We start from the raw sequence: 23,657 nt of genomic DNA on the forward strand, positions 1-23,657 counted from the left end.
TCCAGGGGCTGCTTGGTGGGAAGCTATTTCATTATCATCATCATAAACAGATCATCCAGCCTTTTACCTGTGTGCTAACCGGAAATATTTGCTGAATAACAACTTCTGCTGTCATATTGTTATGAACAATTTTGCAATTTTAATTGTTCAGGATTCATTTTTCATAAACTGCTTAGAAAAGGTAAAAATGTATTTCCCATTTTATGTGCCTTTATTTTTTTCTAGTATCTTCTTGATTCCTCTATATAATCTTTATTTTAGTTTTTTTTTGCTCCTTGTTATCTCTTCCTCTTTCCCCTTTCATGTACCAGTTTTCTATATAACATTTTATAGGTTTTTTCACTTCTCTGGTAAACCCAGCTGTTGGGTTTTTTTCGTTGTGTGTTATTTTTATCTAGCCCATTTCCATGGTTGTAACACTGTAGGCATTTAGGAAATGTCTTAAACTGTTTGCAGATGTCAGCAACTTTCGGTATGTTCTGCCTTCAGCCTGATTTGACTCCCATTCGCTCTAGTTCTGTGAAACTGCTTCTCAGAAAGCATGCACTACCACTTTAATTTATGTATCTATAAAGAGCATACGCTCACACATTGCATGAAATTCTGGTCTGGATTTGATTGCAGACAATGTTAGCCATTTGCACAGGAAGTGTTGGTCCTTTTCAGTCTAAACAACCAGCAACCTTCTGCTTTGTGATCGTTTCCTCTCTACTGAGACAAAGTCTTGAGCAGGGATGCTGTGGCTCCTGTGCTAAACCACAGGTGACTCACAGGCAGTCCAGGTGTAGCTACAGCGCACAACCAGCGGTGAGTTGTGCTTGTGCCAGCACCGCAGCTCCTGCCCATTGCAGCTGGGGCAGGAAGCGAGTGGGTCCTGCTGCATGGGTACCTGTGTGACCACCTTGGGGCTTGGCTTGCGTGTGGTGGAGTTGAGCTCTTCACCTTGTGGTGATCGTGCTGTGTCCTGCTCCTATCCCCTTTGGTGCTGCAAGGCCAATGGTGTAGATGACTCATGTAGCTAATTGGCAGGAGCTTGATTTCACAGGGTTAGGAAGGCCCATCCTTTGAATTTAGGGGTTAGTAATTTGTAATTTATAGCCCTTTGGAAAGTACAGGCTTGTGTTAGTGCTAGTGACATAAGGTCTCCAGAGTAACACAAGAGGGGATTTTGTACTTCTTGTATGGAAGTGTTGAAGAAGGTCATCATTCCCGTAACTCTCCAAGATTATTTATTTCCAAGTTGTCGGTCACTCAGATGCCATTTGTGACACGTACGGCCTGGCACCACCCTCTTCCATTTGGATTTTTTAAATTGGCTACAGCTGTTTCTGTTAGTAATATAATAGTCTAAATAAAGCTGTTATTTTTCAAGAGTGCTATTTTGCATTGCTACTTCATAGGCAGAGGGTTTATCCATTTTTTTTTCCAGAATCCTGTAATTAGCATATAAGCAACTGAAAAGGGTCATCTTCTCACAGCCTTTGCTTTGGCTGATGTTCTCCTCAATATCATGGTTTGTGCTGAATGTGCTTGTGGTTGCTTATTTGATCTGACTCTCACAGCCAGCCTGGTTTAGAGTGTCAATTTGTTCCCTACCAAGAGGTCCTTTTCCCTTTACAACACAATCCACAGATCTGACACGTGTCCCCTGTGCTGTCAGGACAGCACAGTTGTTAACTTCAGTGGCCTTCAGTTTTTTGTCTCTTTGTGCTAGGAAACAGGGAGGAACTCCATACAAGATCTCCAGATCTCCTGAATTCTCAGGAGCTGTGTATTTCATGAGGTGTATCACAGAACAGTTATTTTCAGTGAAACCCTCCCTTTCTGCTCCAGATTACCATCCAGTTTTGCCTTTTTGTTTTAAATACACAGAAATAGAGAAGCCTCTGTGGACTCTTCCTCATGCACTGAGGCTGCAGAATATGCTTTTGGTCAGTTGGGTTCAGCTTTCCTAGCTCTGTCCCTTCTCAAACCTCCTAGCTACAGTGGCAGAGTGAGAAATTAAGGTCTTGGTGCTTTGTGAGCACTTCTCAGCAATAACTTAAGCATGGGTGAATTATCAACATTGTTTTGGTCACAAAGCTAAAGCACACACAGCAGGGTTTGGGATGGTGTGGAAAAACTGAACCCTGTCCAGACACAGTAACCTTACCTAAGGTGTCATCTGGCAGTAAGCTGCGGTCACACACTGAAACCACAGTGGCAACAGCTGGGTTTGAGAGAACAGGTCTCACTAGAGAACTTTTCTGTGGGTGTGTGAGCACAGGCAGTTTCTGTGTGTCCCCATTACTGGTGTAGTCAGTACCTTCAGCACTCACTGCCTTTATCACAATGTGGTTGCCTCTCAGTTTGGAGACCCTGCCTGTCATCATCTCTGCTGGTGTGGATTGAAGCCAGCTACAATGATGGTGAGAAAGCTGGGTGTTTCTTTGTGGGCTGGCCACAGGCAAATATTTCCTTGTGTTTAGGAAGAAGAGTATTTTTTCCCCCAGTGTAACTGGACAAATAAGGGATTTAAATAACTATTAAAATGTTAGCAGTAGCAACCTAGAAGAAATGAGAACCCTTCTGGAGGGAATGGTGTCCAGAAGGGTTTCAAAGTCTCCTGATTTGAGACTCATCTTGCTCCCTTTTCCTTGCTGTCACATCCTCCAAGTTCTGCAGTCACAAAACAGAAATCAGACAAGGCAGAGAAGGGGTTAGTTTTATTCCTGCATGGGCAAAGGGGGATGGGGAGGAGCAGTGAGGGTTTTTTTTGAGAGAAAATCCTTTTTTATGCCTCTTCCATAGTCCACAGTGGCAAACAGGCAGAACTTCTTTACTGTGTCCTTCCCCTTTCCCCTCTTCCTTCCCTGCCCATCCTGATTCACATTTGGCACTCTGCTCTGTGCCGCTCCCATACTGCGGGTCAGATGAACACCCATTAATCCTGGGTAGAATCTAAAAATAAGAATTGAAAGAAAAAAATCAGAACAGTGTGAATCAATCTGCAATCATCTTTCTGTTCTCCTAATGGCAGAAAAGAAAGAGGAAATCAGTGGAGAGACTGTTTTACTTCTTCTCTTTCCAAGACAAAATTATTCCGCATTTGCAGCAGTTGTTCTCTTGCTATAGGTTTTCTAATTTACACACTTAAAAGGCACTTTAAAATTTAGGTGCATTAGCTCAAAGTGCTTATGCAAACCATCCACCCGTTTCTCTGTGCTCATGAATAGAGCAGCCTGATGAAGGAGGAATGCAGCTTGAAATCGCACTGTTGAATTTACATGGTGTTCTCTCAGAAGCAAGGATAGATCTATCCTTTGTGGGGGTTAACTATAGAGTAAGCAGTGTGTTTACTGCATGTAGCTGCTGCCATTAGTTCTTCATTTCAAAGATTCACGTTTTAAGCATAAAAAAAATTCCTATGTGCAGTTTTGAGTCTGACTTGCTCTTCAGTTCCTGAGTGTAAAACCTGCAGGCCTTTCTTCTGAAGTTAGTTACACATAAGACTCTTTCTTTTAAATTACGAGTGAAATTTGGAGGTTGGTGGGAAACGAAAAAATGCCACAGAACAACTGTTTCTCAGAACTACTGCATTTTTCTAGGGCATCTTTTTTTCAAAGTAATGAAAGCCCTGAGACAGTGTGAGGTATAACGCAGTTGCTGTAACTTTAAGAGATGGCAGCATGAGCCTTTAATTGCTTCTTGTGTTTTGTTCTGGTTTGGTTTTGCTGAAAGGGATGTATCACAGGGAGTGGAAGAGAATTCACTGTTTTTTTGAAAAAGATGAGGCCCCGACATTCACAGACTTGGCTGGCGAAGAAGCTGCACAAGACTAAAAGGGTGGAGATGTGTCCTTTCATGGGCAGTTTGGAGGGTTTATCTTCTCTTCCTGCACTGGGGAGGTTTTGATTACAGCTGCTCAAACAACATTGTGGTAATGCAGCTTCCTGTGGCCTTGCCAGGTGATGTCCCCACCAGACAGCTACCAGCCACTCCCACCACCACCGCTGCCCCTCAAAGAACGTGGTTATTGTTCCTCCTGCCCAGCCTGAGCACTGATCTCCTTTTTCCTCTCTAATTTGTAATGAATAGATCGTGTAGCTATATGGGTAGTAAACAGATTGTCTGGGTTGTAGTAAATCTCTTGCCAGAGAGGGACCAAGACATTCATCGCTCTTCCCTTCCTGGCCCTGAGTGGCCACTCACCCTGCCCCAGCTGTGCTCACAGCCTCTGGCAGAAGCCAAAGCTCTGGTTGTAGTTCAGTGAAATCCTTCAACATGCACCTCCTCTTCCCTGGTCCTGACCCCCCAGGCTGGCTGAAATTAAATGAGCAAGGTGAAGCCCAAACCTTCATTTTACATAACTTTCATAATGTCTTTTAGTTCTGGTCCCAAAGGGGAAAAGAGGGAAGGCAAGCACAGGGCCACGCTTTGCAGGCACATGTGAAACCTTGCCTGTAGTGTCAGGAAGCTGTTGTTTCCAGGACTGTGTCCCCAGTCACTCAGTAACAGGGAGGAACAGCAGGGCAGAATATGGCACTTCAAAGCCCCTTCCAGGGTCTGCTCTTCTCACAGCAGCTGGAGCTGCTCCCTTTCCTGAGCCCCTTCTGCCACCATTGTAGAGGACTTCCAAGGCAACTGTAAGCTGACAAGAAACAATAGTAAGAGCACTCCAGCACTGTAAAAGGCATTTGCTTTGAACTCGGCTAAGACTGCTCTTCCAGCCATGGATGTCCATGGACACTGGGCAGCAGCCTGACTTTTGACTGCTGCAGATGAACAATTGAACTGCTGGGGCTTTTTCTGCTCAGCCCACTAAAGCAGAATCTGGGAGTGAAGCATTAAAGATCTCCCTTAAAAATCAAATTATGCAGCCCAGGAATTTTTTGAGTGTTGGTTTGAAGCATACTTGAAGTTCTGCCCTGGTGTTTCTGGCATTTTGTTCAAGAATATGACTTTATGTACGTGAGATTTTCTGCATATCTTTAACAGTCAGAGGACATCCAGTGGTAGTCCTGTGTCGTCTCTGAAGTACAATTTTAGTGCAGCATGACAAGTGTGGTGCACATGTAGATATGCAAGGATTCTACACGAATCTCCAGCTTTGTTCAAGGCTGAACCGGACCTATCACAATGCAGTAAAATTATATTCTTTCTAGATCGGACCTTACGATAAAAATTATATGTATATAAAATAGCCTGCAACACACAAGCCTAGGAAATAATGAATTTGAATTTTAAAGTTTGAATTTTAAAGTATTTGTTGTATCTCTCTGACCTAAAAAATTGTGGAATCACTGGCTAAGATGGAATGTAGGCAGTCCTCTAAAGTGTCCCAGAGTTAATAGATAAAAAGAAAAATAATGCAATAAATGGTGCTGTTTTATTCCATCTGTTTCATTTGAGTTGGCTTGAAACTGACACAGTATTAATTCTGGAGATCTAAAATGCTCCCATCAGCATAGATGTGAGTCAAAGAGAGGTCAGCAAGCAGACAGCATGAGAATTACTGACCTAGATAAGACTGGTTTAAAGCACCTATTTGTTGCCCAACTTGGAATGCCTTCCTAGCAACTTTGTAATGGTCAAAGTGGGCGAGTGAGACTTTTCTGAAAACTGGGGAGTTTAATGTATCTGTGAGTTGTGTTTCAAAGTATGTAATCCATCAGTTTCTCTCTAGGGAGCTGCTAGAAGGGCATGGAAAGTAAGACATTTCAACTTCGGGGTAGATTTCTGTGTTGATTATTCCCGCTATACAGCCTGTGGGAGGCATTTCACAGTCATTTCTAAAGTCTCTTTTAAAAATTCTTGGAGTTCTTATTCTTGGAAAGCCTTTTCTGTCCTCCTTGAATCTTCACGGTAACTCAGAATGTGGCATTTTGAATATTAAATCCTACGGTAGCTCCTAAAATTTGGTTTGTTTGATGTCTCAGACTGATAGTTCTGTGGTGCTTTCAGCAAAACATAAAGCACCAAGAAGATGGCCCTTAGAGATTTCGTTTTTCACAGCCATGCTGGATGCAACCCTTAGTTCGATTCATGCCTGTTCACCACAGAGACTGAATAAAAGCCAAAGGATTTTGTGCTTCTGATTTCCTTTTAACATAACTATTTCTTAGCTCAGCTTCCCTGCTGATGCTTTCCAGACAAGATTTGTAAGACTTGATCAGAAAAAGGCAGTTGCCAGTTATCCGGCCTATCCCTTTCATGTTTTTTACTGAGAGAAGTTACCTTAAAAATATGCCATCAGATTTTATTCCAGAAAAATCCAGGAGGAGGATTGGGGTCTGAACCTGCACTCCATCTCTTCAGCAGTCTGGAGCCCTTTCCTGTGCCAGTTCCCTTTTGTGTGTGTGGGGTTGGAGGACAGAGACCACAGCACGGATCGAAGGGTGCAGACTAGACAGGTTTATCCCTGCATCTCCCAGTACCTCTCTCTCAAACACCCTTAGAACCTATTTTCTCTTACAGCTCTAAAAAAAGAAGGTCCTGAAGATGTACCATAATTCAGACTTTCAGCTGTGAGTTGCAAAAGCTTATGAGAAAACTTCTGATGCTTGGAAGGAGTGAATTTACACCATTCTTCCCCCCATCCATATGCTTACTACTGCAGAAGCAAAGGTTAATCAGTACTTTTTGCTTTTCAGATATCACATGTTGGAACTTTTACTTTTAAAATAGAAGTATAAAAAAAGGAATTTTCTGCTACTCTTGGACTTTTCCTAGGCTTTGATTAGCTAGCAGAGGATGGCTTTTATTTTTGTTAATGGAGTGGATGTCTGACTTTGTTGGGTGTTTCAGTTTTTGCTTCCATTTTGTATCAAGAACAAAAAGAAAAACCGAAGGAGGATGATTTACAGTAATAATAATAATGTTAATACATTTCCTTAGCCTTCATCTGTATCCTACTTGAAAGTGATTAAGGTACTCTGACTATATAAATGATTAATCATGATATAATGAATTTTATATCTTTGTCAACTAATGTTTCCACAATGTGGGTGGAAACTACTCTTCTGGTTATGCACGTGTTAGATTGCTTGGAATGTAAATGTTGGAGTCCAAGAAATGTAATGAGGACAAGAAAGGAGACAAATAACATAATGTTTACTTTCATTTGTCTCTAAAGAAGTCTCAAAACCCATGAAAATATTTCATGGTTTTATGTTTTCATGAAAACATGTTTTACATTGCCCATAAAAACACAACTTCAAAATAAACAAATTCAACTTGCTTGCATTAGAAAAATTCATTTTAATTAGGCCAGTTACATACCTTCTAACATTACCAGTGTCAGACTATGATAATGCTGTGTGACCCATAACTCACACATCTGAGAAATGCTGCCTTTCCTAGTGGAAATGGATTAAAACCTTGTTCCCTTACTGTAAGATGCACAGCATGTTGGATGAGCAACATTGTGTGCTCATCTCTAGAGAGTTTAGTGTAAAACAATTCCAGATTTTGTTTGGTGATCTCAGAGCTGGCTGAATAATTCCAGCCTTCCACAGCTCCAAATGCTGACATGCAGGGAGATGAAACTTTTGGATATTAAAATCCTGCTCTGTGATACGGAAGGAGATTAGTTTTTGGATTCCATTCATTGACACAAAGGCCAATTCTGAATGGAGGTGATATTTACTGTCCATGAAAACCCTGAGTAAGCTGGAATCACTTCAGGCATGTACATACATACATGTATTGTCTCACATTTAGCCAACTCCCCACGATGCTGCTTCTTTGAGCCAAGAACCAACAACTTTCAGGGACTTGGCTTGAAAAGATGTGTGCATGTAACACCCTCTGTCACATTTTACAAGAGGCTGCAATCAAGCAGTCTTTTTTACTTGGATTGTCTAGACACTGTGACAGTGGGAGGGGACAAGTGAAAGAAAAAGCCCGTTTTGTCAGTCGTTCACTTTGCATCAAATGCTCCTTCCCTGTGTGCTGCCGTTGCCAGAGAAAGGATAATGCAAGCAAAAACCAAACAAAAATCGAGACATTTATAATTCACTGGTTCTCTATACATATAATTTCTAGTAATAAAATCCCAAACTATTTTTTTGAAACTACCAGTACATATGTATAGCATCCCCTTGTTTATTCACTTTTTCCAGAATAAATACTTTAAACAATTTCTCTTTTTGCAGCTGATTTGTCATTTCAACTTTCTCCTTATCAATGTGTAAATGAAATATGTAGTGTTGTCTTGTCAGCAGCTGTAAATTTATACGTGAAATATTCCCAAATTTCAGTGGGATTTTTTTTCCCCGCTCAGCTGAATGTTTGTGAATGAGCAACCAAAAAACCACTTTCCCTCCCACTGGTCTCCCAGATTTCATGTTTCCTATTTTCCTATTTTTTTTTTCTTTAATTTTCTTCTCTACTTTTTTCATGAAAGCACATGGGAAAAATAAGAGGAGAAACAGCTGGGAGGAGAAAGGGAAGAGGTGATAGAGTTTCACAGGGATGTAAGTCTGCAAGCCAACAAAAAGGCTGTGAAATTATTTTTTAAACAGTAAATCCTGTGTATCACTTAGTTGCTTTGAGGTGAATAAGCCCATGTTGCAGCTTTTAAGCAGACTGATTTAATGGCTTACTCTTTCTTCCCTGCTCAGGTGGTCAGCGCCTCTCCTCCCCTCCTGTTGAGCTGGCATTTCTCTCGTGGTGTTTCCCATGCAGCATTGCTCATTGCCCATATTTTGCTCTCTGCACATCACAGCCACCCTTTCACAGAGGTGTAGCAGGGTCCAAGTAGTGAGTCCCAGACTCATCCCTCCCACCCAAAGCCTTCTGGGCTCTGAGAGCAGGGAGATGAGCCATCACCCTACAGGGCTCTTGTCTTCCACGTGGTCCTGCTTCACTCCCTGGCAGTGCTCATAGGACTCCTTGGTTCTGAGAGGAGCCAAACCTCAGTTCTGAGAGACATCTCCAAACAAAGAGTCCCCAGACCCAGACCATCCTGCTGTTCAAATGGTAAAAGCAGTAGCCATGATTCCACAGGCAGTTTTTCACAGCTGATAGGAAGCTGGCCAGGGCACCTCTGCACCTCTCATGGTCCCTGTGGGCTCACCTGGTGTCACTGCTGGTCCTGGGGAGCACAATACTCTGCATCTCCAGCTCCAACCCAGCTTCCAGGGCGAGCAGAGGAGGGAGGTCAGCATGGCTCCTGCAGCACTAACAGCAGCAGTGTATTTTGCAGTCTCCAGGCTGCAAACTCCTTCCCCTCAACCAGGTGTTGCTGTAGTTTCTTGAGGGATCCCAGCTCATGTCACCCATGCAGCAAGTGAAGAGTCAGGAGTCCATATTTCTGTTCTGCTGAAAAGAGCATTTTGGTGAGGGAACCCTGCTGAGTGGATGTGGTATCTTGAAAGGAATAAAGAAATGCAAAAAGGGCAGTTTTAAGTCAGGATAAAAGCAAGGGAGGGTAGACCCGTGCTAATTGCGAGCAATACAACTACAGGAAATAAATAAAAATAAAATTACAGCATAACAGAATCATTTAGGTTGGAAGAGACTTCTGAGATCATAGCATCCAACCTTTGATCACCACCTTGTCAGCTAGACCATGGCACTGAGGGTCGTGTCCAGTCCTAAACCCAGTCTGGGTCTGATCCCTTGGTAGTCCTGTGTGTGCCTTGTGATTGCACTCAAGATGATCTGTTCCATAACCTTCCTGGGCACCAAGGTCAGACTGACAGGCCTGTTCCCATCCTCCTTCTGGTCCTTGTGGATGGCTGTCACATTGGGCAGACAAAATGGTGCTTCTTTCTCTGAACAGACTTGTAGAATAACTGGAAGTATCTGCAAATTGTTGAAAATACCCTTCAACAGAAATGTTTTACTTTTTAATTAGGCAGGTTAGATGTGGGAAGCAGGTATCCAGACTGTGGACTGTCACAGTAAAGCAGGGAGCTGCTGCATAATTTTTCAACCATTAGCACTGGTGAAACATTCTTTTTCTGAATCACAGGAGTTTGTCAAAACCAATTTCCTGTGTTGATGTTGGGGTGAGGCATAGAAAATAGCCAGCTTGGCAGCTACAGAAAAATTAGGAAATTTAAAAAAGCACAGACTTTTATTTACCCAAAGTGACAGATATTGTCTGAAATGTGAAAAGAAATGTACTTAACTATGTTTTTTTCCGTTCTCTGCGTTTTCTCCCTGTCTATTTATATATTCTGAAAGAAAGTATGTCTAGTAAGTAATTTTTTAAGATTTTTTTTTTGCCACTTCTCTTCCAACCCCACTGTTTAGAGTATGTAGTTTGTGTGCTAGGTTGCATCTAAGAGTCACTTTACTGGTTCAGATCAAGGATTCATCCAGACAAGTATCTGACTCCGTAGGTTCAACACACCCAACTCCAGAAACTCAGGTTTTGTGTCTAGGTTCAGCTTGGGCCAATAGGAGAAAGTTCAGTAACACCAGCACATGGATTAGAGAAAGTCAGAGCTAGCAGATGAAAGGTGACACCAGGAAACAGGACTAGCCTTGCAGGACTGCTTCTGAGATGTGGTGAATCACCCTCTGTCTCCCTCCACACAGAGAGAGGAAGGCACTGAAATAAAGAGAGAGATTAACTCAGGCCCTGGTAGTGCCCCATGAGGGTGCTGAACAAAAGGTTACAAGAATTACAAAAACTTGGAGCAACCTTTTTGAAGCTGTAATTTTTGAAACCCTTTCAGTTTCACTCTGTACAAAATCTGTACTTGGAGTTGCTCTGCATTTGATGTGTTAATTCTTCTGGCACTTTCTCTAGTTTCTTAACATGTGTACCTTTGCCAGCCCCACCTTCTGTTACCAGTGGTTTTAGCCTTCAATTTGGCATTGCATGAAAAGGAGCTTCCTTTTTTTTTTTTTCAGTTGTGCCCTCTGATAGCTCCCTTTTACTTTCTTGATGTAATAATTTTTGGCTCACTGTGGCTGCTTTTCTGCCTGCCATGCAGAGCTCCAGCAATGGAAGAAGGGTTTTGTCTTTAGGTCCACACCTGTGTAGTTGGCAAGGTCAAATATGAACCACAAGCTAAGTGCCTTATTCTTTGTTCCGAGGGCAGTCTTGAACACCTCCACCTGCACTTTTTTTGGCTGACTCCTTTGCCTGCCAGTTGCATCCTTCTGGCAATGGGTGAGAAAGATGGGTTTCATCCTCTTTGTCCCTCTATGTCAGGGCTGGACAAAGATCTGCCACTACCCTAAGAGCAGGCAGGACCCCTTTCCTCAGGCCTCCATGCAAGATTCCTGAGGGGAAGATTTTGTGTGAGCTTTTTTCCAGCATGCTGCTGTTTATATTCAAACCACTGCAGGTTTTTTTCCAAAGTACTTAACTCTTGAGCAGTGAACTTAATTTGAGCCTCATCATTCGTGCGTTTGGAGGAGATCTGGTGAGCATCAACATATGAACACCTATCCTTTCCTTCCTCTCCTAGGATTTTAGATAATGGGCTGTGTGCAATGTAAGGATAAAGAAGCAACAAAACTGACTGACGAGAGGGATGGCAGTTTAACTCAAAGCTCAGGCTACCGCTATGGGACAGACCCTACTCCGCAGCACTATCCTAGCTTTGGTGTGACTTCAATCCCAAACTACAACAACTTCCATGCCACAGGAGGCCAAGGATTGACTGTGTTTGGTGGAGTCAACTCCTCCTCTCATACAGGGACGCTGCGTACAAGAGGAGGAACAGGTGAGCTTGAAAGTCTTATTTTAGTGCTCATAGTGTCAATCATGCGTCTACAGCAGGGCCTGCCTGACTGTCCCAGCATGTTGGTTTTAGGAAGAGTTATTTCATGAAATAGTGTGAAGAATTGAAGTCAGGTGGAGTTTGGTCTTCATCCCTACGTTTGCTAATTTGCAGGTTCACTTGGGGCTGAGAAATTATGCATACATGCTAAATTTGGCTAACTGCCTCATCCATCTACCAGGGAATGTAAAATGTGGGCTGAGCCACCTCAAGTAGTTAAATACTTGGCATGGCTATGTCTAAACTGTCTCTTCAACCCCCTTTGCTTGCTTGGGATCCTGTGACTGCACAGAGTGAAGGAGGTGGAGTGCCCACTGGCTGCATAAGACCAGAGAGATGAGAATCATTCAAAAAGTTTGAGGGTTCAGTTTGGTTTGCTCCTCAGCAGCTGGAGTAGTTTACCTGTGGCTTAGCCACATCACCTCTTGAGGTTCCTTTCCCTTCTGTCTTTTGTGATGGAGTATAACCCACTTTTTTATAACCCTGTCTTTTTCTTTAGGTGTAACTCTTTTTGTGGCGCTTTACGACTATGAAGCCAGAACGGAAGATGACTTGAGTTTTCACAAAGGAGAAAAATTCCAGATACTTAACAGCTCGTAAGTTTTAGGCTTGGTAATCTACTTTTTAATAGTTTCAAGCTTATAATGTTTACAAAAATGTTTGCTTATGTTACTAGTAAAATCTGATGTTGGATGTTCAAGTATGGAGGGGATTTATTCTATGCTTACTTACTTGTCCTTGCATTTAGTGCACTTTTGCAAAGTGCTGTATTGTTGGGGGAAAAAACTTAAACCACATGCAGCTTTACTTTAAAAAAAGTGTTAGATTGTGTGATTTACTGCTTACATTTTACAGTAACCCCACGCTCAGAACTGAAACTACCAGCACTGTACTTTATCAGTAGCTACAGAGGTTCTGCAAGGCATGTACTAACACTTTTTCCAATCTGCTGCAAGTATCCCTACACAGAAATGAGCTAAAAACTGATTCACAAAAGAGTCATTATCCAGACTCACATGCCAAGTTTAAAAGCATTTTTGTCCTTTTAAAGGTAGGTGATGCAATCAGAATATGCAAGGAAGTTCTGTTTCATCTGACATAAAAACCACATTTCCATCCTGGAAATCATCAACTTAAATTTAATTTTATCAACTGCCCATAAAAAAAGAAATCCCTTAGTGATTTAAAAATAACTTCTAAAACTCACTGTGCTACTGACCTATATCTGAACATCTTGTAATTCTTGGCTAAGAGCATAAATTGTCAGTCTCTGTGTTATGTTCACTACTGCTATTATGTAGAGCTAAAAATGAGTTAACAACCAAGTATGTCACATTCTAAAGGCTTTGTGATATTGGTCTCCTCTTTTTTTCTTATAATATGTGACAATGAGGCAAATTCACCCCTGGTGCAACTCCTGTTAATTTTAATATAGCAACTGCAGGTTTGGAATTGGCTCTATGTGCATTGAAGTTTTTAAAAAAGTCAGGTAATTCTGTGGAATATTGCATGAAGCTAAAGAGCTTTGATGTAGATGAAAGCACAGAAACTTCAGTTACAACTTGTAGAGGGAACAGCAGTTTAAAACCTTTCTGCTTCTAAATTAGCAGTTGGAAACGAACCCTTTTTAAACCTACGATCCATTTTTGTTCACACTGCCTTGTGCTTTCCTAACCTTGCACAAACTATGCCATAACTTGAAACAAGATTTTCCACACATTATAAATAACTTGTATGTGCCAGTTGGTGAAATCTGGAGGTACTCACCAGGACTTACAGAGCAATCATCCTTGGAGTTGGTGAGACAGAGAGATGCCCCTTCATGTCAGTGGCTGCAGTACATGCATTTTGATGCAGGTAATTTAATTACTGCCTGGAAGAAGGGTTTATAAGAAAGGAAAAAAGACCAAGCATTCACTGATTTTCCTGTAGGATAATAGAAGCTCAGTTCCCATCGTAGTTAGGTCTATTTGCTTATAAACATGGACTTAACCACACCCCTGGAGTAGTGACAATGAGACTGGGAATCTCCAGAAAGCTGCTTTTCTATAAGAATGCTTCCTCTCATCACTTACATCAGGAATTATATGAAATAAGCCCATTTTTTAAGCACCTGCCAATGCTGCTTGCAAATAGAAAGCGTATATGAGCAAGAAGGTAGTTTGTCTGGAATTTTTGGAGGGGTTTGGATTTGGATTTTGCTATATCTCCCAACAAACGAAATTTGGTTTGTACTTTGGAGTAAACATTCAGTGCAGCATTTGAACCCAGAAATTTTTTACTAGAGGCAGTCTGGGTGAAAGAGGTACCCGCAGAGTGGTTCAGAGCAGAGCCTGACTTTGGGGCTTCCAAACACTGGGCCATCCCCAGCATCCCCACCACCACACTCTGTCTGGCCCCACTGACTAGCTGCCTCCTACCTCAGCTGCAGGCCCAAAATCAAGGGCTGTGAAAAAAGCCTATATTCCTCCTTTCTGGCAGTGGTTTGAGAGATTTAAGCTTCTCTGTCAAAGCAGATGTTCCTGATGTTGCGATCATCTACGGGACTGCATTTTTCCTCCCTAGATACGACAAAATACCTCCATCTAGTGGACTCTCTGCACAGTAAGGAGAAGAGAGGGAAAGGTACAATTTATGAAGCTCAGTGTGGCGTAATGCCTCAGAAATATTGTACAGCAGCACATGGGGAAGGTTTAGCACTTCAGCTGGCAATACTAGAGATAAACAAAAAGGGCCATTTTCCTGACATACTAATGCACACAGGGTGTATTAAAATAGTGTCAACTTCCAGCCTCTGCAAAAGGTATTTGCACTTCATGTTTCTTGAACTGTAAAATTGGAAGCGTCTTCTTTTTGACTAATCACAGCTGTTTTCTAGTTGTTTTCCATAGAGTTTGTGCTCCTTTAAACTATTAAATAAAGTGAAGTTGAAGATTTAAAGAATTCACCTTGACACAACCTCTCCTTCCAGTGATAGCTTAGACAGTGTGTTTTTCTGTAACTGCTTCCAGAAGAGGCTGAATTCTCCAGTCACATTTGATAACAGTATTTTATTTAGTGAACAAGTCTCTGGTTTACAGAGAGGAGAACTGAGAAAGAGTTTCTAAGCAGTCCAGAAATAGAAAAGGGAATGCTTATTAGTAGTGGTAGGAGTTAAACACTGATGAATCTAGTGCTGATAATGAAATCAAAATTGCTAAATTCCAAACCATTGCATCCTGCAAAAAGCTGAGAAATAAACTTCTCTTAAAGCTGCACATCCTGCAGCAATGTGCATTGCCTGAAAGGCAGTACCATGCCCCAGTGTTTACACCAGTGTAAGACAAAAATTCATGCTAAGCCTACAGAATGCTGCCTTAAGATGGTCCTGCATGAACTTCTTCACATTTAAATGTTGCAGAAGAAGAGCTTTTTCTAAGTATTTGAAAATGCAATCTAATCCTGTGCTACCTCCTCCAGGTGGCCAGCAGAGGGAATCTAGACAATGAAGTGTGATCCTTAAGGGCCATCTAAAATGCCATGTTGATAGATGGCTTTTTGATCTCTTTGGGTTTCAGATTAATTATGCTCATAGAAGTTTAAAATTAGCTGTGAATGTGACATTGTGTTGTGCTTTAACCTCGGAGAACAACTCAGCCCTGCACAGCCACTCATTCACTTCTCCCGTGGTGGGATCAGGGAGAGAATCAGAAGGGTAAAAGTGAGAAAACTCATGGGCTGAGATAAAGGCAGATTTAATAGGTAAAGCAAAAGCAATGCACAGAAGCCAAGCAAAACAAGGAATTAATTCATGGCTTCCCATGGGCAGGCAGGTGCTCAGCTGTCCCCAGGAAAGCAGACTTCCACCATGCCTTACCATGACTTGGGAGGGTAAACACCATCACTCCCAACATTCCCCCCTTTTCCTTCTTCTTCCCCATCTTTACGTGCCAAGCAGGATGCCATATGTTATGGAATACCGCTGTGGTCAGCTGTCCCAGCTGTGTCCCCTCACACAGACCCAGGCACCCCCCCACCCTCTCTGTGCTCAGGGGAGAGGCTGAAAGGGCCTTGACACTGTGGGAATGCTGCTCGGCAGTAAAGAAAACATCCCCGCGTTATCAACACTGTTTCCAGCACAAATCCAAAACACAGTCCCATAGCAGCTACTTTGAGGAAAATTATCTCTATCCCAGCCAAAACCAGAACAGAGCATTCATTCTGGCAACTTTCCTATAAGCTCTTTCAAGGGTCTGTATTAGAATAATTGCTATGGAGACAGTTTGCAATATTCTAGTCCAAATTCAGCCCTCACCAAACCTGATTACACTGGGTTGTTCCGCCTCTTCGCGCCATGATGCTGCATCTGAAAGGTTGCAGAACTAATCACTGCTGCAATAATTCTAGATGTAAAGAAATACCTATATTATTTGGGTTTAGATGCAAACAACGCCGGTGATAAAGAGGTGATAAGTGGCTTCTTATGGGCGGTTTTGGGTGTTTTTAACGAAGTCAGATCATTGTCTTTACAGCTGTGTCTTGCTCTCACTTCTCCTCACCTCCGTTTCCACAGGGAAGGAGACTGGTGGGAGGCCCGTTCCTTGACAACAGGCGAAACTGGTTACATTCCCAGTAATTATGTGGCTCCAGTCGATTCCATCCAAGCAGAGGAGTATGTTTTCTTTATTTATTTTTTTTCCTAAAGACCCATTAGTGCTGTATTAGAAGGAGGTGTGAGGAGTTGGTTTTGATTGATTGCAGCGATTTTTCAAATTACTTATATTTATTTCAGTTCTTAACAGCACTGATAAATAATTAGGTAATTAGTAACAAAAGAAGCACGAGCTCAGTGCTTTTTCAATGTCAAAACAAAGGAAGAAAACCTAAAGGAGCACAGGCCTGCTTCCTTTCCTCAATTGTCAGCTAATTTCAAGCTTTAACCAAAAGGTGCCCTTGCTTTTCCTGAACCAAGTTGTAAAAATATTTTGAGTCAATTAGTGTGCAAATTGTCCATTAAAGAAGGCACGTTGTATCAACAAATACAAACCTTGGGTAGGTAGGATGCCCACAATGCATACACAAGGCTGCCTAATGAGGACTCATCTCTGCAAAGAAAAGGAGTGATGTGTGTATTCATGTTATTTCCAATATAAGAGATAGAGTGGAGGAGCTTATAGAGCTGAGCAGGTACTGCTGGAGTCTGTACTTCAGGTTGTCCTTGGCTGATTGTGAAATAACATAAAAAAGTTGCTGCAGAAAAGAAAAAAGGCTGTAACTCTGAAAGCCTCATATAGAACCACAAGTAAAGTGGTTGAATCTCATCCTTCTACTGAGATTTCATAGCTGTGCTGCAACAAAAATATTGAGTACTAGTAAATCATGGTGTGAATCAGATATTTATAGCAACCTCTGTACAAATACTGCTCTTTGGCAGCAACAGTTTTCCACCCTTTTCCTTGTGTATACCTTCCAGCCACCACATCTGGGTCTCTGTTTGTCCAAGTCTGGCCTTTGTCAGAGGACACCAAGCGTTCTCAGCACCTACTGATCATGGGCTTAATGCAAAGAGCTAGTGCCCAGCACAAGGAACATCTGCTACATGGTTTGTCACCTTGGCTTTCCAGCATGATAAAAGACACACACTGTGACTAAAATGGCCAACTGTATCTGAGTAACCTCAGTTTCCACACAGAATCCTCTCTTTGCCTGGGCTTTGTGACACTAGTTAGTAATGCTAACTAGCTGACATTGTCTTACTATGTCTGGTGTTTCCCTAAGGTGGTACTTTGGCAAGCTGGGCCGAAAAGATGCCGAGAGGCAGCTGCTGTCGTTTGGAAACCCCAGAGGTACCTTCTTGATCCGGGAAAGCGAAACTACCAAAGGTAGGCAGGGGAAAGGTATTCTGACTATGAATGAGAAGATAATATGAGAAAAATCATGCTGAGTGTGTGAAATATTGTTTTCAGTGGTATGAAGGTAGAGTTAAGTATCATTTTGCATGTAATTGTGCTAGGGAATTGGATGTCTGGATATCCTAGGGTGAGTGTTCAAAGTAGAGAACAACTGAAGTACAACTCATGCTCAACCCATGGTATCTGCAGTGCAAGCCACATGGTATTGAAATACTGGATCCTTGGAGGGAACAAAACAAAGGAGAAAAAAATTATGCAGCAGTTTTAAATTCACACATTAACAGGAAAAAGACTTGAATATACTTCTAATTAATATATTCATAAAGTATTCAACTGTATCCATTCTGTTGAAGTCAAGTGGAAGGGTGTATTCTCCTCCTTCCCTGTAAAAATATTGGAGGAGTTCCAGTTTTCTTGGCGGGTGCTATTTTTGCTTTTACATTTTGCTCACAAGGCCTGTCAACATCTTCTTCAAAAGCTTCACATATATGAAAAGATCTTTCTAATTCATACAGCTATTGAGCAGAAAACCTGCAACTAAGTAAAAACAAACCTGGCCATTTCTCAATTAACCAACAATCCAAAACAAAAGCTGTGGGAGGCAAAAGTAACTAGAATTAATTCCATACAAGTTCTGTAGTCTAATGATGGTTCACATAATTAAAGCACCGATTTGTCAGTGCTTTGATCAGAGCACACTACCAGCTAGGCTTGGCATCCAAAATGTCATGGTTCGTGAAGGAGTTTAAAGAAGAGAAGCAGTACTTGCACTCCTCTCTCCTTGACCTATTTTCAGATGCTGCATTCAATCATCTAAAATTGTAAGTTTTGCATTATTCCCTGCTGAAGTCACTGGATTCTTCCTTTGCTGCCTATAACTCTGAAGACTGTTTTTGATGTAAAATCTGAATAGACTTGCTGTTGTTCCAGGCAGACAATTTCTTGTCACCCACAGCTTCACCATGCTTCCCATAACAGTGAGGCACTCTCACCAGGAGCAAGGCAGGCTCTAACTTGCTCTTTTTCTGCAAATAGCCTCCACCTGTTTTTTTTCACCAACAGTTGCTCTGATGTGTGTGAGGAGCAGGACTTCATCCCACTCTGTGCCAAGTTTGAAAACTCATATATGCAGCCATGGATCCTAAAAACAAACACAGCACTGTTTCTCTAAACTACATTATCAGTTTAGCCTGGTTTCCCCAGTTTTTATGCAGTGATAGGGGATATGCTTTGCAACACTGTTTACTTAGCTAAGTCAGGGGTTTTTCTAATTTCACAAAAGCATTGGGAAAATGTAGTAATTCATCATGGGTGGACTTAGAGCAGCAAGTTTAATTTCTCTGCATTTGAACTCAAGGCTCTCTATATCTTCAAGCAGAGTTTGCATCAAAGCTATAGGAAAAAACAAACATGCATGGTTTATTTTGTAAAAAAATGCCTATTTCCCTTCTCATCCTGGTGGTGTTTGAGTATGTTGTTAGAAGAAAACAGAAAGCTTGTTATTCAAGAGAGAAAAAAAATCAATTGGGTGGGCTCAAATGGTGTGTTCTGCCATAAGTCTTCTCAAAATGCTCTACCCCAACTACTCATTGTAGGCCCAAGGCAGGAATTGTTTTATGACCTAGAATTGTCCTTTCTGCTTTAAATAATAACAATAATAAAATTAATCAGGATCATGTTAGAAGTATCATCACGGATGATTTCAGCATGAATTTAACCTCCCTTGATCATGGTTGCCTTACTTTCAAAATAAATCACATGGAGCTGGCTTTTCATTTTTTCCATGCCTGACTACCCAGGTACTTCATCAGGTCTTGTCTGTATAATCCCTCACCTGGTTTCAATCTCCACCTTTCAAGACTGTCTGGTTTTAGTTGTTTGGCTTTTTTTATAAAAAATCATTAGTAAGATATATTGTAATGTCGTATTTCTGTCCCAAACTGTTATTACTTATGTCTCTTGTATTTAAATTTATCATCAGATAATAATGAATAATATAGATAACCAGCAGCCTAAATAAATTAATAATGAAATACATCTTGGTTCTTGTTTATGTCCAGGTTTGAACTAAAGCTCCAGTCCTGCAACTTGATCTGAGGTCAGTGGGGGTCCACAGAAGGCCACCCACACAGCTCTGATTGCAGACCTGGAGCCACAGATTGTTTACATTTTCCTAAAGAATCTAAAATAGTGACCAGATATGCAGGGAGCGTGACTAAAGAAAATACAGCTGCTGCCAGTGGATCAAAACTCAAAAATGCGGAGGTGGAGAAGACTGCCTGGAAAATTCTGAAAGGAGGCAGACTGCCCAGAGTGGTGGTACACAGCATGCACAAGATGTGCTTGCAAATCACCAAAAACCTTTGAACTCCTAGTTGAGAGAAATGTAGTGACTCAGGGGGAGAACCTCTTCAGAAAACTGTCCTAGACAAACAGTATTTTTCTACACTTAGAAATCATAGAATACCAAGAATGCCAGCAAGGCTGGAGTTGGAAGGGACCTTAAAGATCACCTAGCTCCAACCCCACTAAAATAAATACATAAAAATAAAATAAAATTTAAAAAAAAAGAAAAAAAAAAAGACATAAAACAACCCCTGACATTTCTTTAAGGGTACCTCCCATTCAAGTAAACCAGAATCATCTGTTTTAAGTGCTGGCTCTTTTCCTTCTATATAGGGGACAAACAATAGGGAATTTGAGAAGTCCTTGGAGTCAGGGTGGAGATATTTTGTTCACTGCATCTCAGGGATGATCCACCCACCAGTGTAACCTGTTGTTGGTTAATGTGGTCAAGGAGGCTTCTTCCTGAGGATACATCCAAGAAAGACACCTTACACTGGGACCACCTTTCATGGCATACAGAACTATTTGCTGGTGATTTTCCTTTTCTGCCCTTAGCTGACATAGTTACCAGTGAAAGCAGCAGAGGCTCCAGAAGGAGGACCTTCCTGAGCTCTCTGCAGCTGGCAGTTTTCTGTTCTCCTTTTAATGCCTAAATTCCCTTGATTAAAAACAATATTTGCCTGAGCCATGAGCGAGGACTTGTCTATTTGCTGCCTTTGAAATGGGCCGTGTTTTTGTTCAGATGCTGCATTATGCTGTAGAAAAGTGGCTTTGCTTTTGACGCCGTATAGAACCAACACATGTGTCACTGGATGTAAAACAGGACTGTCCTCCAGGGTAAGACACCTGAACATGGAGGTCCCCACGTAGGTGGCCGAGCTGTTTTTGCAGTCAGCAGGAAGCCAAGGCTCTGCCCGTGACTGCAGACACTGCGTGCCCCAGCATTACACCACAGTGCCATGAGACTCTTGGAAACCGGGCTGGGATTTAGCCACCCTCATAGCACCAGAGGCTTATGTATGGGCATATAAACCAAGCCCCCAGCCCACCTGCAGACTGCCACCACTGCACCTAAAACTAAATCCAGCCCATCAGCTGAAGTTCCTTTACCTGGCTGTGAGCACCCAGAGCCACTTCAAGTGCCTGCAGGGCATCCACATGGCTGGAAAAGTGTGACAGCCTGTGGGAAAACTGCCAAGCAGCATGTCCTGAGGCATCTCACATGGCACTTAATCCCTGTGCTAGGGCATCTGAATCCCCCTAGTAAGCTCCAAAGCCCCACATGGATCTGGGGAGTTAAACATGAGGTTCTTGCAGATGTGTTGGTGCTCAGTCTTGGTGTAGTATTACCTCCCAAAGACTGTGGTGTACAAAGTGTGCTTATTTGGTTGTTTATAAAGAAGTTTGGGATCCATCCAGGTAACAACACTACCCACATGTAAAGTCATTATCTCCAGAGCTTCCTGTGAAAATCTTGATATTTATCACCCACTTGCATTTACATAAAGTACAGTATTTGCAGTGTAACCTGACACTTAGATTAGGAAAAGTAGATTTACCAGCCTGGAGCAGTAAATGTTAAAATGTGAGTTTTCACTTACACAGAAGTCCTAGTATCTGTCTAGAACATTGTGAAAGATACATGTTGACATGTTGTGTCCCAGGATTTCTCTGACACTTATCTCATTGTGTTAGATTAATTTGTTCTTTTTCAGGATACAGTGATCTTTTTGGAAGCAATTTCTCTTTCACTTTGTAACAACGGACCAGAAAACCAAAATCTTTATGACTAAAAGCTAATTACAGTTTTTTATTTCTCCTTTGCTTGGAACAGGTGCCTATTCCCTGTCTATTCGAGACTGGGATGATATGAAAGGAGATCATGTCAAACATTATAAAATTCGTAAACTTGACAATGGTGGATATTATATTACAACTCGGGCACAATTTGAAACTCTTCAGCAGCTGGTTCAGCATTACTCAGGTAATTTTTCAGATAATACATGGCACTCTGAAGTATTTTAAAACAAAAGTGTTTGCTACTGAGGTGATCTATGTGTAAGATGCCCTAAAGAATCATTTGATCTATGACTCTTGCTTGTTGTAATGCATCTTCCGTTATCCCTTTCCCATTAGAGTTATAAATGTCTTTGAACACCGTTCACAGGATACAGCAGCAGAGCTTTTAAAACCTTACACTTTACTGTGCTAAAGGTTTTGTCAGCTCTCCCTGTTCTAAGCAAACAGAATTACAGAATTTGACTTGCACCTCTCCAAGCGTGAATTCCCTGTGAATAAGTGAGTGCTAATATGTGCCATTTTGCAGCCTACTGCTGTTAATAAAGCAAATAGGAATTGCATTGTGGAAGTCAGTCACCTAAAACAATGGCCAAAAGGCTTGCATATATTAGATACATTACTTATATTTTCCCACTGGATTTGTGTTCTATGTGCAAAGTATTAACATTTAAATTATATTAAATAAATAATGCAATATGCGTGTTTCTTTATGCACACTATTTGTGTCCACCCACTAAGCTTTTTTTTTTTATTATTCCTGTGAATAAAGTGTAGCATGCACTATTCCACCCCAAAGTACACCCTCTTGTCACTGCTAACTGGTGTACAACAAATGCATCTTCAAAGCCCCCCAAACCTCTGCATAGGACAACTGGTTCTTACACAGGAGATTGCCATGCTCCTCAGCATGGTCATTTTTTAAGCAGAAATTTGTATTTTGAATTATTTTCTCTTTGGGGGTTTTTTCCCTTTACTTAAGCTTTTCATAATATTATTAACAGATTACCCCAAATGCTTGCTGCTCAAAAACTTTTCATAATTTTTACTTGGGAAATCAACTTCTCTGTGGGGCATTTTTTTCTGTATTCTTTGTATTCTCTCTGCTGTATTCTTATGCTATTCATACTAGACATCTGGCTGTCTTCTCCACCCAATTCCTGATGGGTGTATGCTGCCAGGGAGAATTTCTAGTTGTTTCTGGTGGCTCTACTTCAAGCTAAATGAGGTATAAAACTCATATATAAGGAAGATAATTTACAACCTCACCTACCAGTTGGTATATGTCAGATTTTAGTTTCCTATTGGTGTATTTTCCATGCACAGATGTAGAAAAAAACAGATCTGGAAACAGCCATTTCTGTGCAGCACAGAGGCATAATCAGTAGGATCCAGGCAGGATAGCTCTGGAGGCATGGTACAGCACTCCAGAGGTTTCCCCTGCAGTCTCCAGGGCCCAGGTGAACACAGGAGCCCTCCTTCCATCCCAGCCCCAGCTGACTGAAACCACGAGGGCTCCCTCTAACTGCTCTGCACTCTGAATTCTGGGGGAACCACAATTCACAGTTGTGGAAGTGAGGTGGAGCTTGGTGTTGCAAGGAGCTTCAACGCTTGCCCACCTTATGATGCTGAAACAACCCTTTCACCTGCATAGAAAGAAACACTGCACAGAAGAATACAGATTATGTTTGAGTCTGAAGTGCAATTGCACTTCCCCACCTTGTTCTGCTCTGCTGCACCTGCTTTAAGACACAAGTCTCTGTGCAGGCTTTACATTGTAGTCTGCTTTGTGCAGCGTGGTGTGCTCCTCATCAATAGGTGCATGTATGTATTTCATGTTTGTATGTATCATTGTTTTCACTCTTGCCAAAAAATCTTGCGTGACTTTTGTCACAGT

General features: G+C 41.7%; 1 protein-coding gene across 9 annotated transcripts in view; it reads left to right on the plus strand.

Moving 5' to 3' along the window:
* Positions 1-23,657, plus strand: part of FYN (FYN proto-oncogene, Src family tyrosine kinase) — a 137,648-nt gene that overhangs the window by 84,927 nt on the left and 29,064 nt on the right. For all 9 annotated transcript variants that reach the window (XM_014263524.2, XM_088052440.1, XM_088052442.1 and 6 more), the window contains 5 exons: positions 11,412-11,669; positions 12,226-12,322; positions 16,279-16,377; positions 17,484-17,587; positions 21,798-21,947. In XM_014263524.2, coding sequence (XP_014118999.1) covers positions 11,423-11,669; positions 12,226-12,322; positions 16,279-16,377; positions 17,484-17,587; positions 21,798-21,947 — 697 coding nt within the window. In that variant the 5' untranslated portion in view covers positions 11,412-11,422. The remainder of the gene's footprint in view (positions 1-11,411; positions 11,670-12,225; positions 12,323-16,278; positions 16,378-17,483; positions 17,588-21,797; positions 21,948-23,657) is intronic.

Source organism: Pseudopodoces humilis, chromosome 3 (genome assembly GCF_049639895.1).
Source record: "Pseudopodoces humilis isolate 2021_Gansu_Grassland_sample_001 chromosome 3, ASM4963989v1, whole genome shotgun sequence".
NCBI lineage: Eukaryota > Metazoa > Chordata > Aves > Passeriformes > Paridae > Pseudopodoces > Pseudopodoces humilis.